The sequence below is a fragment of the Staurois parvus genome, unplaced genomic scaffold (assembly GCF_062004578.1).
Source record: "Staurois parvus isolate SC_StPar_1 unplaced genomic scaffold, SC_StPar_1.0 ptg000447l, whole genome shotgun sequence".
NCBI classification, from domain to species: domain Eukaryota; kingdom Metazoa; phylum Chordata; class Amphibia; order Anura; family Ranidae; genus Staurois; species Staurois parvus.
In genome coordinates this window covers 1,209,131-1,227,531 of record NW_028318243.1, presented here as the reverse complement: position 1 = coordinate 1,227,531, position 18,401 = coordinate 1,209,131, and the positions used below count along the sequence as shown (strand labels likewise).

Here is an 18,401-nt window from a genome sequence, read left to right as displayed (position 1 = left end):
TAATAAAGTCTGTAGAATGAACTGAGAAGGGTCTATGTAACTCTACACACGATGAAGGGAATGATGATATGTGTGTGATGATCGGTATGAGGAATAGTGAGCTGTATGAGGGTCTCCCGAGGACAGACAGAATTCCTCACACCACCAACCCCCTCCCTCCTCCTTCTGTACCTCAGACCGGTCAGAAGGCGGGAACTCCGCTCGTGCTCGCGCTCCCCTCTCAGGTTGCACTCCGGGAGCGTGCGCTATGGGCGGGGACGGGGGCTTGCTCTGATGAGGTGAACGCGAGCGCGCCGGCAGGCGGGGACAGGGTACGTCAGGCAAGATGGCGGCGTTTTGAATAGCAGTCCAAGTGACCGTTATAAGGGACCCGGGAGAGCTGACGAATACCGGGTGTTACCGGACCGGTACGAGGGTCCGGAATAGGCTTCTTGGCGCGCGAGTGAGCTTGGGCGGGAAACCGCCGCTGAGAGCGGGAGCGCGCACCAGAGAGAGTCACATGAGGAGAGGGGAGGCCTGACTGCCGGGAGAGAGACCATCACCTCAGAGACCTCTCCACCAGAGAGATACTATGTGAGGTTAGACTTCATTACATGAGAGACTGCTGGTCTTAGGAGAGACGTCACTTCATAAAAAATATACCACGGTAAGAAGAGAGATGTCACCTCAGAGAAAAGGCGACCAATAAGAAAGATGCCACTTCCCAGGAGAGCGAGACTGCTGATCTCAGTAGAGACGTCACTTTACGAGAGAGACTGATCGTATCTGAGCAGAGAAGTCCCTTCATGAAAGAGAGAGACCAACTAGTCCGAAGAAAGACGTCACTTCAGAGAAGAGGCGACCAATAAGAAAGACGGCACTTCCCAAGAGAGCGAGGCTGCTGGTTGTCGCTTCACAAGAAACCTTTCAGTAACTGAGGTGAGATGTCCCTTCATGAGAGAGACTGCTAGTCTGAGGAGAAAGAATTCATGAGAGAGACTCCCAAGTTGAGACGTCACTTCAGGAAAGATAGAGACTGCCAGTATCTGACCAGAGACATCACTTCACAAGACACCCTGACAGTATCTGAGGGGAGACGTCCCTTCACGAAAGAAAAGAGACCGCCAGTCTGAGTGACGCCACTTCACGAGAAACCTCGACACTATCTGAGGGGAGACGTCCCTTACCAAGAGAGACTGCTGATCTGAGGTGAGACGTCCCTTACCAATGAGGTGAGACATTGCCCCATAATAGACTGTGAGTGAGACAAATCCACTGTGAGGGTTAAGATCATGTGACTTGTGCTTAGAGAGACTGTCTTCTTACAATGGAGAGAAACAGCCCATCTGGGTTGGGTGAAGAGTTTCTGAGAGAGGGCCATCTCACCATGCAGAGAGACAGCTGGTCCGAGGAGATTGACCCCCTTAGGAGCAACATTGAAAGAGACAGATGGTCTGAGAATGAAGATAACCTTCAAAGAGACAGCCCCCACACCCTGGAGGGTGAAAGCTTCCCTTTGGATAGAGACAGCTTGGGTGAAGAAGATGACCAGCCGATGCAACCTAATGAAAGAGACAGACCGTCCATACTTGCAAACAGAGGCACCTCGGGCTTTGAGAAGGACATAATGTTTGCAGGGAAACATCACCCTGTGAGAGGTCGTCGTGAGAGAAAACATGTTCTAGCCCAGGACTATGTCCTCCACTATGGAGGGGACAGTCTGTCCATAGAGAACACCTACCCCCTGAGAGGGGGTTACGAGAGAGCTCATGAGTTTATGAAGGGCTATGACAGGCTTTCAGTAGACCGAGCACACACCATGAAGGATTTCGAGAAGCAGATCACCGAGCTAAAGAAAGAGAACTTTAACCTGAAGCTGCGCATCTACTTTTTGGAGGAGCAAGTGCAGAGACATTGTGATAACAGCAGTGAGGAGCTCCACCGCATGAACATAGAGCTCAAAGTGGAGGTGGAGAGCTTAAAACACGAGTATCAGGAGAAACAAAACCTCCTTATGAGAGCATCTAAAGCCATGGAGAGTCTTGCTGGAGAGCACAACGTCACTATTCAGCAGTTGAAGGATGACCATCTCAAGCAGTTTCAGGACCTGGAGGAGGCCAGTCGCCAAAAACTGCAGCTGTTAGAGGAACTAAAACATGAGAAAGCTGAGCTAGAGAAAGTCTGCGTGCTCCTGGACCAGGAGCGAATGCAAAGGTTTAATTCTGAAGAGAGATTACTGGCAGTCAAAGAACAGTACAACAAAAGCATGGGGATATTGGAGGAGAGAGACTGGATTATACAGTGCTTAAATGAGACTTTGCGCTCCAAGGATGCTTTAATTACTCAGCTGGAGAAACAAATTCACACCATGATACCAAGTGACACTTCCAATGTGAATGCAACAAAGACTGTCAGTTTGCTCCCAGAAAGGGACCTTCAGGAAGGTCGCTCGCAGTCTCCAGGACTGACATGCAGGGACTGCCTGGCGACAAAAAGCTCAGAGGAGAAAGAAAATAACGTTAACGAATGGCAAAAGAAAGTTAAAGAAATGGGCAACATCATAAATGAGCTGCAGCAGAAACTAGAGGAGAGCAAAGCAGGATTATCCAACGAAGAGAGAAACGGCGTGAAGCGGGATAAAGCTATCCAGGGCCTCACTTTGGCATTAAAGAAAAAAACAAAAGAAAATGAAAAGCTTCTGAAGGAGATTGAAAATTTAAACACTCCCTTAGCAGAAGCAAGGGAGTCCGGCCTGCATGACCAAAGCCTCAAGAAGGATGGCGATCCTGATTATAAAAAGCTGATTTTAACTATTCAGGCTCAGCAGGATCTGTGCTCCCGGTTGCACGAATATGAGAGGGAATCCGGAAGCCTGCAAAAAGAGCTTGATGCCATCATCATGCTTCGTAAATGGCTAGAAAAAGATATTCAGTCCAACCAAGAACTGAGAAAGATTTTGGAAGCCCAGATCATGGCAAAGTATAGAGAAAGCGATACAATGTCGTTTCTTGGGGATCAGACGTCTTATCTAAGTATATGCCTCGATCACTTGGGTGAGAACAACATTGTGGAAGCTGTGAACCGGCCGCTCATGAAATCGGTGGAAACACAAACTGTACCTAAAAATTCTTCTCTAACCAAAGAACACCTAAATAATTCATGGGATAGCAAATTAGAACTGTCTGTCATTGAGAAGAATGCAAAAGATGAAAGTGCTGCAGCTGTTGTCACACATCCTAAGCATGAGCTCACTGTACACAGCCAAAGCATGGTGTCAACTTCCACTCAGACTGAACTGACGTACTACGCTGACAAAGCCATTCTTGTTGACGTTTTTGCCTTTGGAAAAGAAACCTCAGAAAGCATTAATAATAGAGCTCAAAAAATCCTTAGTAATGCAGAGAGCCTCCAGTTTACGTCAGGCGTTCATAAAAGCAGCATCGAAATCCAGAGTGACAAACAAAAGTGTTTCTCAAACAACCTGACAAAATCCAGAATTCCGGTTCTTCTGAAGTCTCCCTTAAGCAGACGGGTTAAAACGGAGCCCTGTCTTACTTCCAGAGAAATTGAACATGTTTGTCTTGAGAAGGCATTGCAAGAAGAAAACAACAGACTGCTGGAACAGTTAGCATGTGCTAAACTTGAAATCATGGCCCTTAAATCAAACAAAGAAGAACCTAAGAGTACATCAAAAGGCTGGGATGATTCTGATAACACTGGGATTGAGCCTTCGTGGCAGACCATACAAGGAGACCTGTATGACCTAAATGAACACGTTTTCCTTGAGAAAGAAGAAAACGGACTACTAGAACAGTTAGACTTTGCTAAACTTGAAATAGGGGCCCTTAAATCAAACAAGGGGAAATCTAAAGTTACGCCACTAGGCTGGGATGATTCTGACAATGCTGGGAATGAGCTCTCAAGAAAGATCTTGCAAGGGAACCTTCAAGCTGAGAGACTGAGCGGACTAAATGAACATGTTTGTCATGAGAAAGAATTGAAAGAAGAAAACAGCAGACTATTGGAACAGTTAGAATGTACTAAACTGAAAATAAGGGCCCTTCAATCAGACAATGAAAAACCTAAAGGTACGCCACAAGGTTGGGATGATATTGACAATGCTGGGACTGAACCTTCAAGAAAGATCTTACAAGGGAACCTTCAAGCTGAGAGACTGAGCGGACTAAATGAACATGTTTGTCATGAGAAAGAATTGAAAGAAGAAAACAGCAGACTATTGGAACAGTTAGAATGTGCTAAACTGGAAATAAGGGCCCTTCAATCAGACAAGGAAAAACCTAAAGGTATGCCACAAGGCTGGGATGATATTGTCAATTCTGGGACTGAGCCTTCAGGGCAGATCATGCAAGCTGAGAGACTAAGTGGACTAAATGAACACGTTTGTCATGAGAAAGAATTGAAAGAAGAAAACAGCAGACTGTTGGAACAGTTAGAATGTGCTAAACTTGAAATAAGGGCCCTTAAATCAGAAAAGGAAAAATCTGAAAGCTGGGATGATTCTAGCAATGCTGGGAATGAGCCGTCGAGACAGATACTACAAGGAGACCTTCAGGCTGAGAGACTAATTGGACTAAATGAACATGTGTGGCTTGAGAATGGATTGAAAGAAGAAAACCGCAGACTGCTTGAACAGTTAGAATGTGCTAAACTTGAAATAAGGGCCCTTAAATCAGAAATGGAAAAACCTAAAGGCTGGGATGATTCTGACAATGCTGGGAATGAGCCTTCAAAAAAGATCTTACAAGGGAACCTTCAAGCTGAGAGACTAAGTGGACTAAATGAACACGTTTGTCATGAGAAAGAATTGCAAGAAGAAAACGGCAGACTTCTAGAACAGTTAGAATGTGCTAAACTTGAAATAAAGACCCTTAAATCAAACAAGGAAAAAGGCTGGAATGATTCTAACAATGTTGGAAATGAGCCTTCAAGGCAGATCTTTCAAGGAGACCTAGAGGCTGAGAGACTAAATGGACTGTCTGGACAATTAAAATGTGGGCAGATAGAGTTGGAAAAGCTTCAGCCAGTGGAAAAGGCTGGGAAAGGCACCGAATTTGCAACCGAACTGGAAAAAAATGAAAAAGAAAAGATGGATACTTTACAGCAGGCTTTGTCTAAGGAACTGCAGTCAGGGAATGACAAACTTTCAGGGGAGTTAAAGTCTGCACTGGATGGCCACCGTTCATCAATTGAGTCTGAAATCACAAATGCATCGACCCAAAATAATGCACATCTAGCAGAGAGAGATTTGTCTGCACAATCCCTGCACAAGGAGTTGCAGTTAGAAAACCTCAGGCTTGCTGAGCAGCTTAGATGTGCCCAGACGGACATTGAGAAACTTCAGGCAAGGGAGGTTAACTCAGAAAACAAAAATGCTCATTCTGATTTGGATAACGCTTATAAAGAAGATGTGGCTGTGAGGTCCCTGGTAAAAGAACTGCAGCTGGAAAACCAAAGGTTGGTTGAACAGTTAAAGTGTGCACAAGTCGAGATTGAGAGGCTTCGGGAAGAAAAAGTGTCGGAAGATATTGATAACAGTTTCAGACTGGATAATGTGGACACAGAGGATAGGGATTCTGAACATTCTTTCATAGATAAAACAATTACAAATGCTCTAAGTTTAAGTGAAATCCAAAATGGAAACCCAGATTTTGAAGTCCAAGTCAACAGTCACAATTTTACTAGCCAAAATGTTTCTGGACTATGCTGCCACCATGAACGTTTCTGTATGGAATGTGCCAACAATCAAGAAACTCTTATATTTCAGTCTTCCAGCTTTAAGAAGGTCTCCACAGTACAGAGAGAGTGCAAGCTTCTTACAGTATCTGATTCTCATAGACCGTTTGAAGACACCTCCCTGTCCAAGTACGATTTGCTGGTACAGTCACAAGCTCGGGAACTGTCTCATCAAAGACAGAAGATAAAGGAGAGCCACAATCTGAGCGTTGTGTGTTCAAAGAACTTTATTAATGTCATCAAAGCATTTGAAGATCTCATTTCCACCTCTAGTTTGGATTCCAACATTGCTTTGGGTTTCCAGGACCAGCTCGCCCAGACTGTCGAATGGCTGAAAGAGTTGGAGTATAAACTCAGTGATGCCTACTACGGTGAAGATGATGCCAACAGTGACCATTCAGCTGACAGCTTGTTGTATACACCGTCGCGCTTAGTTCCTGGACACAAAATGTGGGCAGATAAACATGGCTGCCATGTGCTCGGCCTGGTGGAAGACTACAATGCTCTCCGTAAGCAGATCCTCGAAGCAAAAACTGTCCTGGAAGAGACTGAGGTTTTCATAGACCACGGTGTGCAGACCTCCGTGCTGAACATGACCGAACATTTTGGTAACATCTTTTTTGAAAAGCTCAACAGAACCAAGCAATCTCTGGAGGAGGCAAGCTGCTTGCTGAAGCTCCTGTGGAGGGTGTCCCTACCCCTTCAGACCCATAGCTCCTACAACATCCGCCAGGTGGAAGAGGCAAACCTGGAGATGACCCAACTTCGGAAGAGGGTTCTAGAGCAAGAGAAGTTGTTGTCTGGGATGGTAAAAAGGGTCTACTCTGAAAACCAAATGAAAGAGGACATTGAGAAGCTTATTTTGAATCAGCTTGCAATGACTCACAAAATTTTAAAGCGAGCAAAAGGGAATCTAGCGGTACAGGTAGTGGACAAGCATTGAAAAGCAACTGCTGTTTTCATTGTGGTTAGAGTGAAGGATTAGAACTTTTTGTCAGGTGTTTCATTGTCCTTGTTGGAAAGGTTCCCCTTATTTATTTTTTTGTTCTGGTTCAGATTTTTTTTTATTATTTGCATTCAGAACTTGTGAGTATAAGAATTACTTATGTATCAAGGCCTCATGCACACGGGGCTTTTTTAACCTCTTCACGCCGCACATTTGTGTGCAATTAACATATGCGCGCTTCCAGCACACATGCCTGGTACTCATGGAAAGGTCCTGGTCTGCTCTTTCGATCGGGACCTTTCCCAATCATGTGACCGCTGTGACGATGTGTCACGGCGGTCACATGATCCCTAAATCCCGGCTTCTGAAACTCTTAAAGGGCCGGGAGGCACCGGTGGGAAGGGGTTAAAAAAAAGGCTTCTCTTGTCAGCAGTGTTTTGGCAGAAAAAAATGCTTGTGTAAATGTTTAGGTGTGTTTACAAGTGTTTGGGCACCTATTATTCTGGCCATTGAAAAGAATAAGCGCTAAACATGCCTAGCGTTAATGCGTGCTTAGACTCATTTACACACATCAAGTGGTTTTTTGTGCCAAAACGCTGCTGCTCCTGGATGCAATGGCATGTTTCCTTTTTTTTTTTTACAGCTCCTAAAAGCATCTAAAATTCTAAATGTGCATAGGACAACATGGAGGGGCTTTTGAAAGCTGTAAAAAAAAAAAAAAAAACATGAGATTCCCCTAAAAGTGGCTGTAAAAATGCCCTGTGTGCATGAGGCCTCATATGCACTGGATATTTTTACTGCTGCTGCTAGGGGCGTCAGGTGTTTTGTGTTTTTTTTCCCCTGCCTCTAAACTCCCCTGCATGTTATCCTATGTGCCCATGCACACATAAACTTTTAGGCTAACATTTGTGCTGGTGGTACCGCTTCGGGACCTGCACAGATACCGGCAGCCGCAACCACCCACGGAGAGAAATGCTGGACCTGCACTGGAAATCGCACCTGAACTGGGAACCTCGTTTCCGGTGTGGGCTGCGATTTCAAAAATATATGCAGGGACTTCTTTCCTGCGTGCCCGGTAGCCCATTCAAATTAATGGGCTCTTGTACCTCCGCAAATCGCGGGCCGCACAGGTGTGAACCTAGCCTTAGTAGCAGGAGAGTTTTAAAGGCAGGAAAAAAAAAGCCAGTGCGACCAGGAGCAGCAGCATTTTGGCAGAATAAACCACTTGACGCATCTAAACGCACGTTAACGCTAGGCACATTTCACACTTGAACGTTAAATTCATATCAGTGGCCATAATAAATTATCCTGGCCAATGAGATATATACGGCCAAACACTTGATGTGGCTAAACGAGTTACAAACTTTTGCAAGCGTCAGGCGTTTTGATTTTTTTTTTTCTCGCCAAAACACTGCTGCCAGGAGTAAGGCTTCTAGGAAAGTTTACAAAAAAATGTCCTGTGTGCGTGAGACCTAAAGGGGTAGTTCACCTTAACCAGAAAACTGCGTATGCGGGTTAGGGGTGTTTGTAGATAGAAACAAACTGTGCAGTTTGACGTTAATCCCTTGACACTGACCGTATGCAAATATGCGGCCTCTCGGCGGCTGCGCCTTGATGCCGAGCGGCTGCATATTTGCGTACCATTTGAAAACACATATGGGCTCAGAATGCACACCTTGCACACTCCCACCACATACGTCGGTGTCTCACGGAAAAGTCCCGATCTCCCCTTGCGATCGGGACCTTTTCCGATCGTGACAGCGAATCACGGCAGTCACATGACCCTAAAACCCCGCCTCCCGGCATCTGAAACCCTTTATAGGGCCGGGAGGCGTCGGCGTGAAGAGGTTAAAGGGTAAGTTCTGGACAAAAATAATAAATGCACATTGCACGCAGGTAAAATAAATGTGCATTCATTATTCTTGACCAAAGGAGCCTGGAAAGCATTGCACCGGTGATCAATAGACCGCTGATGCCATGCAGGACTCCTGCAGACCTGTCAGAATATCTGCTTGCCATATGGGATGTACGGTGAAGCAGATATACTGACAGGAAGCTTCAATGAACCTCCACAGCGCCATGGTAGTTCATTGAAAACTACAAGCCCACAGCCGCTAAGGCTGCTGGAACTTGCAGTACATTCATTCACGAAAGTCCATGAATGCATGGACGGAGCCCTGCAGAGCTGCGCAGTTTTCAAATCTGACAGTACGGGAAAACTCCCCGTATTATCTGTCAGAAGGAGGGGGTCGGCAGGCACGGCTGCGGCTATGGGAACATATTACATGTTGCACCCTAAAAACGGGTGGAGCATGTAACATGTTCTCAAAGGTAAACTTATCTTTTTAAAGCGGAGTTCCACCTAAAAAAAAATAAATAAAAGTCAGCAGCTACAAAATCTGGAGCTGCTGACTTTTAAAATACAGACAATTACCTGTCCCTCTGTCCAGCGGTGTCCTCACTACCGCTGGTTTAATCGGCCATCTTCTCTTCCTGGCACCGGCATCTTCAGTGTGGGCACCCGGCTGTGACAGCTTGCGGCTTCACAGCCGGGTGCCCACTGCGCATGCGCGAGAAGCGCTGTGCTTTGTGAATGGCCCCGTAGTCTACTGGGACTACGGGGAGGGAGTGGGGGAGGACAACTTCCGCTTCCATTTGCCTATGCGATGGAAGTGGGAGCGGGTACCTGTCAAATTCGGGTACCCGCTCCCCAAAGGTGCCAATCCTTAATGGGGAGACAAAGGCTTAAAGAGGATTTTCCCCTTTTGGGTGGAGTTCCGCTTTAAATATCACCCTTGCTATAGATGGAGGCTATTTACATACCTCCTGAGGGCTGACTGAAAAAATTCCCAGAGCCGGCATTCATCTCATCCTGCCTTGTTGCTAGATCCTTTCTAAGACACTGCACTGTTTGTTTTTATCTACAAGCTCCCCTTGCCTTCAAAGGCAGATTTAGTTTTTTGGAACTAAAGCCTATAATACAAAAGTGTGATGCTGAAACCCAGGGGCGTCAAACTGGCAGCTGTTGCAAAATTACAAGTCCCGTCATGCCTCTGCCCTTGGAAGTCATGCTTGTAACTGTCAATCTTGCAATGCATCATGGGACTTGTAGTTTGTCAACAGCTGGAGGGCCGCCAGTTTGACACCCGTGCTAACCCTTCCAGTTTGGAATAACGATGGGATTGGTGGTACCTGAGCTCAGACCACGGCCAGACAAGCTGTTGGGCAAACTTCAGACACAAAGGTCGGCAACGCGGCATACCATGCGAATAATTCTCTTCCGTATTACTGATCCATCAGGATAAAAGGGGGTCCAATGCACACGACGGGTTTGATGCGTTTCAGCCTTGATGGTCTTTAGCCGAAACAAAACGCACCGATATGTCTTGTGCATTGGATCCCCTTTTATCCTGATGGATCTGTAATAAAGAAGATATTTATAAGCACGGTGTGCCGTGTTGCCGGCCTTTTTCTTCTGAAGGTTTTTTTTTTAACCCTTTAACAGCGGCAACCCAAAGGAACTCCATTACAGCCGTGTTTTGGGACCCTCCCAGTAGCCTTACTCTTTCTCTGTTAGGGAGCGCCTGGAGACATTGAAAGCACCTCTGTTAGGGCTTTTGTACGCTCGTGGTAGCCTTCTGAAGGGAAATCCACAGGTGATTTACAGGCGGCGAGAAGGCATTAGGGTGGATTTACTAAAACTTGAGCATTCAGGATCCGGTGGAGCTGTGCATGGGAGCCAATCAGCTTCTGACTTCAGCTTGTTCAATCAATCTATGGCAATAAAACCTGGAAGCTGATTGGTTTCTATGTAGAGCTGCACCCGATTTTACACTCTCCAGTTTTAGTAAATATTCCCCCACTATGTCACCTCCTGAACTCTCAAAACCTGCATGGGTTGCGTTGTGGCTGGTGGTACTGCTGAGTGTGATTGGAGGGACTTTTGCTGCCGCAGCATGTGTATATCGCCAATGACTGCCTCTTTTTACCACCCCCCCTTCCAACCGCAAGTGTAAACTTGGAGCTGCTTCCTTTGTATTGCTGGTTTTACCAGAAGGGCTGTTTTTATGATTACAAGTCCTGAGTGCAGACGACAGTTCTCTACACGGACTTGTCCTTCAAAATTGAAGTCATCAAGTGTACATTTTTATTTTAAAGTGGACTTTCCGTCCCAAAAAATGTCTGTCCAAGTCAGGAAGCGTGGGGAAATCATCTCCTATTTGCCATGTTGCTTTTTATACCGAGTTCCTAATTGTATTCATACCGCTTGGCATTACCCAGTATGGTTTTATCTTTTGGCTGTATTTATCTCTGTTGTAAGTATTATCCTTTTATTGGTATATTTTGCTTTGTAAAGTTTTAAGTTAAGGATTTTTATCTGTTGTATAGAGTGGGTATCCGCTGTTTCCTGAAGTGATGAGAATGTTTTGTGCCTTTTTTTTTTAATCAGACATGTATGTCTTTTGATTATACCATTCGCCGGGGTTTCCTGTGGGCTAAGGCTGCTGGGAAGTATCAGGCACCCTTTACTCTTACTGGGACAGCTTGCCTCAGCAGAACCCCCTCCCACAATGCTTGGGCCTGGAAACAGATTGCTTCCAGTCCTCTAGGGGGGTGAGCTGTCCCGGTAATCTGCGATCTGATATGGCGTCTGCTATCCCCCAGCCACTGTATAGTGTGACAAAATGAAAAACTATATACATCATGCAGTCTTTCAGTAGCAGTAATACAGCACTTTTCTGTCCCCCCCCCCCCGCACAACATTGCTTAGTTACCCATTGATTCTGTCATTCTGTAACTTGCAGACAAGATTTCAAAAAACGGAAGCTGCTCGTGTTACTGGCAGGCTGCATCGTATACAGTTTGTCATTTTTAAAATAAAAATTTACTGGTAGTTCCACTTTAACCCCTTTGCGCCGGCGCCTCCTGGCCCTTTAAGAGGTTTCAGGGGGCGGGGTTTTATGGTCATGCGACCGCCGTGATTCGCTGTCACGGCGGTCACATGATCAGAAAAGGTCTGGGAGATCTGGACCTTTCCGTGAGTCACGGACATACGTATTGGGAGCGCAGGGCGTGCACTCTCAGCACGTGTTTTCAAATGGTATGCAAATGTGCGGCCGCTCAGCGTCAAGGCCCAGACGCCGAGAGGTTGCATATTTGTGTGCACTCGGCGTCTAAGGGTTAAGCCCAGGTTCTCACTGAGTGCGACTTTGAATTCACTTCTTTTGAAGTGCAAAATGTGACCTTGACGAGCAGTTTCAAAGCTGCTGGTCAGTGGAATTTCATGTGTGGCTTGTCTGACATCTATGCAAGTGGTACAAGAAATCACCAAAAATAGTGCGGGAACCTTTTTTTTTTTTTTTCCCAAAATCAGTGCCTCATTGCAAAAGTTGAAGCTGCACCGATTTGAACGGTTCCATAGGCACAAATAGGGTGCGACTTGTCATGCGATTTTGAACTGTCAAATCGCATTGGTGTGAATGGGGGCTTAAGCTGATTTCCATGATTGCTTTACCTTACATAGCTACTTAGTTAGTCTGGCTGAAAAGAGACAAAAGTCCATCCAGTTCAACAAACCTTTTAAAGTTTGTTTGTACACAGCTGGTCCAAACAAAACGATTTCCTTCACGAAGTTCTGCAGTGTGTCTCAACGCTGTATGGCCTGCATGTAACTTCAGCTCCATACAGTATACAGCGTTGGGTTTCCAGAAACTTCGGGCTCACACCCAGAACAATGCAAAGTTGGCCAGAGTGGAGCTCGGCCATTTGTAGGAGGCTTTGTGTTCTGTAAGTCGGAGGGGTGGGCTGATGACGCCAAGCTCCCTGCCTCAGCATTGCATTGTTCCGTCAGGTGAGACGGGAAGTCTGTATCTCACAGCCAAAGCCCAGCACTGTGACTTGTATGTAGCTGAATTTACCTGCAGTACATACAGTGGTTACAGACACTGCAGCAATTAGTGAAGGAAAAAGTTTGTTTGGACCAGCTTGGTGAAAGCAAACATGGAAATCGGCGTTAATTTACAGGGTACTGTGGTACAGATTTAATTCACTACTCCCTTTCTAAACCTCCCATCCCAGTCCCTGCTGCATAAGCTTGGCGTTCACTTCCAGTGCAGTGGTTTGAGTATTTAGAAGCCGTGGTCTTTCCATTCCTTAGGGACATGGGGAGGGTTCTGAGCTATTCTGATTGGTTGAATTGGTCACGTGCCAACACTGACCAATCTGAATCACTCCGATCCATCCTGGCAACCGTAAGCATAAAAGAGGAAGAAGACCTTAGTTTTCAAATCCCTGGCTTCTGCATAGGCAATGAAGGCTTAGCATCCACAGAGGTGAATCGGAGGTGAGCTGTCCCAGTAATGCTTGGGCCTGGAAACAGATTGCTTCCAGTCCTCTAGGGAGGTGAGCTGACCCCCCCAAACACACACACACTCTGCAGAGCTATTGTGTTCTGCCAGCAGGGGGGGGACGGGAAGCCTTCCCGGGCCAGTAGAATACAATGATTACTGCTAGCGGCTATAACTGCTGGCGGTAATTGCATGTAGACAAATCCAACAGTCTGGTTGTACCCAAGTCAATCAGTCAGCCTGCCCATACATGGATTGAATCTCGGGCAGTCCCTTCTGATCCGGCCTTTACTTAGATTCCTCTATAGCCAACTTAAAACGCTGCATAAAAGCATCTGTGGAGGGGAGATTGGTAAATAATATACATACTTTTACACCATTTCCTCCCACAGGACCTAGACAGGGTGGAGTCATCCTACGTTTGGCCAGATTTTGGAGAATGTTGAAGGGCCCAAATCTCATAGGATGATGGTGCATTGTGCTGTAAAGTCTGTGGGTGAGATTTGGGCCACACAGCCCTCCCAGGGATCTTGTTGGCAGGAGGATGGCATAACCCTATGGAGGTCGGGGAAATGTGAGTATAGTAACTGTTCCCCCTCCCCCCACGGGTACTTATCTGCAGCTTTTTAGGGAGGAGGGGGGGGGGCACGTTGAATAGGTGGACATTGCCACTGAGATGAAAGGTTGGCTTTTACATTTGAAGACCCAGCTATATAATACAGCAGCACAGGGTATACTATATAGCAGCCATTCTCAACCAGGGGTGGCTAGGGGTTCCTTGAACTGTGGCTAACTGACTTCCCAACCGATGATGCCGCCATAGTTCCAGGTCCAACTCCACTCGGCAGAGCTAGCGGTATGACTGCAAGGGTGTCATTCTGGCCACCTGTAAGGTGGACATTCTTCCTTCTGACCACCAACAATGTGAAGGACTTTCTTCCATCCTCTAATCTTACCAGGAGTTCCCCGAGACCTGAAAGTTATTTCAGGGGTTCCTTGGGTGTGAAATGGTTGAGAAACGCTGGTCTATAGGTTCAGTGTGTACACAGCTATAAATCTTATTTGATATAACTGGATTTATTTTCAGCTTTCATTGATTAAATTATCTGTCCTGGCAAAAAAGTTATCATTATAGCTTACTAAGTTAAGCCTTAGGTTACCGGAGAGATGGAAGTAACAGATAAATATATATATATATATATATTCGCAGGACAAGGTCATCCAACACCCAGGGCAAAGATGCCAAACTGCCCCTCCTCCCTTTCCTGGTTCATGGGATTCTACACCCAGCAGTCACTCGCTTGTCAGGATCATTTCCACTGTCACTACTCCTGTCAGCCTTGTAACGGAAGGATGTTGCCCCCTATCCAGGTGCAGACTGACCATTTGGAAACTCGGGCACTGCCTGAGGGCCCGGGGTCAGTAGGGGGCCCCATGAGATGCCCCTGGTACCTTTTTCATAGGCTTTTTTGAGTTTGGACAAAGACACAGGGGCCCCATGATCCCCTATTGCCCAGGGGGCCCCATGAGTTGTCAGTCCACCCCTGCCCCTATCCCTACAGCAAACATTTGCGTCCAAGGCAGCTGCCCCTCTCGCCCACCCCTTGTCTAGGCCCTGTCCAGAAAGCACAGGACCTATGCCAATGGTTCTCAACCTTCCTAATGCCGCAACCTTTTAATACAGTTCCTCATGTTGTGGTGACCTCCAACCATAAAATTATGTTGTGGTGACCCCCAACCATAAAATTATAATTCATGAAGTGTCGTTTTACCTCCAATACTGCTGCTTTCAACACAGTAGCTGCTTTCAAGAGAGTAGCTGCTTTCAACACAGAAGCTGCTTTCTACACAGTAGCTGCTCTTTACACATCGGAAATATGTGTTTTCCGATGGTCTTAGGCGACCCCTGTGAAAGGGTTGTTCGACCCTCAAAGGGGTCGCGACCCACAGGTTGAGAACCACTGACCTATGCTCAGGCAGATGAACAGGGCGCCAGGGGAGCAAACAGAAGGAAAGTCTATGAGCCAAGAGGGTGAGCTGTGATTCCATCCTTTATTTTTGCCCTGCATGAGTTGGCACAGGTTCACTGTAACATGTAAAGCTGATTACATGTGTGTTTCCTGCTTATTAAAGCAAACCTGTCCTGTTGTTTTAAGAAGTAGTTTTCACTCTCTGGTGCCATATATATATATATATATATACCTGAGAGGTTCCTGGCTGCAATTCTTCTGTACCACAGCGATCCAAGTAACCCCAAACTGTGGAGCTAAGCGCTTGCACCCACGCCATGGCATGTCAGGCAGCGCACAATGTAGCTGATCAAAATTTTAGGTAACATTTTTAAATGCATAAAATTGTTACGTAGTTCAGATAGTAACACGCTTCAGCTAAAATATACAAATGTTTGGGTGGAGTTCTGCTTTAATAGTTAATTAAAAAAAAAAGCACACCAGCCTGGATATACAATAGGGGAAGAAAAAAAATATTGCTAAAATTTTTCATAACTAATTGGAGCCAAATTGCCATTATTGCAATGTATGTTGGAACTCAAGACACTCTTTATTTGTACCATTGGCTGTTTACCATTCTATTTTTTTTTTTTTTTTTTTTTTGCTTTGCCAGCTTTATTAAAGTTTGTGCCCCTTTATAAAGGACATTGTTTATTAAGTATCCTTTGATGTGGTCTGTTTTATTTGCAGTAGTCGGTTTGATGTATATATAAATAATTGGAATATGCAGCGCCATAAATAGATAATGTAATGTTGAACACAAAATCTCAGCATAATCGCTGGAACATAATATCAAAACCTTGAATACAAAAAGTCTGGTATGTGATGAAGAAACACAGCGAAAAAGTTCCTGTGGATTGAACACATGTGAGATGTACACAAATAGCAGGAGCTTCAGAAGTTAATTTGGTCTAAAATCCCGAAGAATCTAGTACAATAATGCGCTTACCACAGGAACATACAAACTGAGCGTTGTATGCATGTCATCAGGTATACCATCAGCAACTGGAAAAGGCCTGGACAGCAATAAGAACAGTGACCGGTCATCCACGATAGACACTCGGGGGCCTCAGCAAACACTCGGGGGTCACATCTGGTTCACCGGTGGGTCCAACGACGTCCAGCCTCCTGGTGGTACTTCTCCTGAGATACACGGATCGCAAATAACGAGGCAAAAGGTACTAATGGTGAAGCACGTCTTTATTCTGATATATCAACTTAAAATCGGTATAAAACTCACATTTAGAGTTTCAGGTATTCTCCAAACATATTCAAGGATCCCTGGTGGTCAGTGGTTCCCTGGTAATTAGTGGCGTCTGCTGGGTGGATCCCCTCAATTTGATGTATATAAGTTTATTATATAAGAATACCTTTAGTATATAAGGGACCGTTGCGGTGCATTAAAGTAGGACTCCGAACTAGTCTTAAGAATGTCCCCTCCCCCCCCTCTTAACACCTACGCTGACTAGCCTGCGTGAGAAAGTTGTATATACAGCACTTACCTATTTTCAGCCCGCTCCGGTCTGATCATTTGATCCGGCTTCCCTGTGTCAGCCAGCTGCAGGGGAGAGGAGAGAGCTCCGACAGCGGATGGGACGTGGGAGCCTATGGGTGACATGACCGCTCCCAGGTATTTCCAAATGTTGTCGCTCACTCTCTCCTCTCCCCTGCAGCCGCCACGGGCTGGCACAGGGAAGTGGAATCAAATGACCAGGGATGGAAATAGGTAAGTATATGTAACTTGTCTTTTTCACCAAGGTTAGTCGGCATAGGTAGTAGGACATAGACTAGTTTGAGGCTGGAAATTTACTGTGAAGAGTTACTGAACCCACAACAGTACAATCAGTCTGTAGATGCAGTAAAGCATGCTTGTTATACTCACTGTGGAACCTAAGGGGTTAATCCTCCGCAGTGTGTAAAAAGGCTGTTTGATCCTGTCTTCTCTGATCCACCCCTTTTTTCCACAGTCCCCAATCCATCTGCAGATAGTCAAGAGCCCTAGGAGGCACTCTGCACATGCTCAGTTTGGTGTGTATTGCTAGTTTTTTTTTGGGGGGAAAGGGAAAAGTCAGCCTAAACAATATACCAAAGGCAATGAAAGCTTAAAGTGTTACTCAATGATACTCGCTTTGGAACCTAAGGGGTTAATCCTCTGCATTGTGTAAAAATGCTGTTTGATCCTGTTTTCTCTGATCATCTCCTTCATCCAGTGTCTCCCTCTGTTCTCCTCATAAGACATATTATGTGGAGACACTGCACATGCTCAATTAGGTGTGTATTGCTAGAGAAGTTTTTTTTTTTCTTCGGAGGGTGCATGTGATCAGCACAGGGCCAATAGGCACTGTCCATACAGAGGGGCAGAGGTCATACAGCCTCATAGAACGGTCAAAAGAGAATTAAAACTACTACAAGCTTTACCAAGTGCTCACTGTTAGAAGTCACAAGACTGCTCTAACTGCTGATGAGAAAAGGGATTTAGCAGTTTATATTTACTAAAATAATTGCATTTCCATGTTCTGTGTACTGTGGGAGAGCGGATATAGTGAATGCGGGGTCCGGGGAGAGCGGATATAGTGAATGCGGGGTCCGGGGAGAGCGGATATAGTGAATGCAGGGTCCGGGGAGAACGGATATAGTGAATGCGGGGTCCGGGGAGAGCGGATATAGTGAATGCAGGGTCTGGGGAGACTGGATATAGTGAATGCAGGGTCTGGGGAGACCGGATATAGTGAATGCAGGGTCCGGGGAGACCGGATATAGTGAATGCAGGGTCCGGGGAGACCGGATATAGTGAATGCAGGGTCCGGGGAGACCGGATATAGTGAATGCGGGGTCAGGGGAGAGCGGATATAGTGAATGCGGGGTCAGGGGAGAGCGGATATAGTGAATGCGGGGTCCGGTGAGAGCGGATATAGTGAATGCGGGGTCCGGGAAGACCGGATATAGTGAATGCGGGGTCCGGGCAGACCGGATATAGTGAATGCGGGGTCCGGGGAGAGCGGATATAGTGAATGCGGGGTCCGGGGAGAGCGGATATAGTGAATGCGGGGTCCGGGGAGAGCGGATATAGTGAATGCGGGGTCCTGGGAGACAGGGTATAGTGAATGCAGGGTCCAGGGTTTAGTAACACTTTAAGCGTTTTATTGTTAGTTTGCATTAAAGAGTAACTCCACTTTTGTTGAGAAAAAAAATCACCCGCCGTCTGGATAATCTGTGTACATTGCAGGAATTTTTTTTTTTTTTTGCAGATTTCTACCTTTTGTTGTTCTGAACAAATAGTTGTTGGTTTCTCTGTGTAGATGTGCACAGTGAATGTGAATGGGAGTGGCTTTATAATTATCAGCTACTGTCTTTGCAGAGTTCTAA

General features: G+C 45.9%; 1 protein-coding gene across 1 annotated transcript; it reads left to right on the top strand.

The window, feature by feature from the left end:
* The first annotated feature begins 291 nt into the window (after positions 1 to 291).
* On the top strand, positions 292 to 15,696 carry CDK5RAP2 (CDK5 regulatory subunit associated protein 2). Its single transcript, XM_089688160.1, has one exon. It carries the CDS (start codon positions 1,307 to 1,309, stop codon positions 6,674 to 6,676), a length of 5,370 nt encoding a protein of 1,789 aa, XP_089544286.1. The 5' UTR covers positions 292 to 1,306; the 3' UTR covers positions 6,677 to 15,696.
* The last annotated feature ends 2,705 nt before the right edge of the window (positions 15,697 to 18,401 follow it).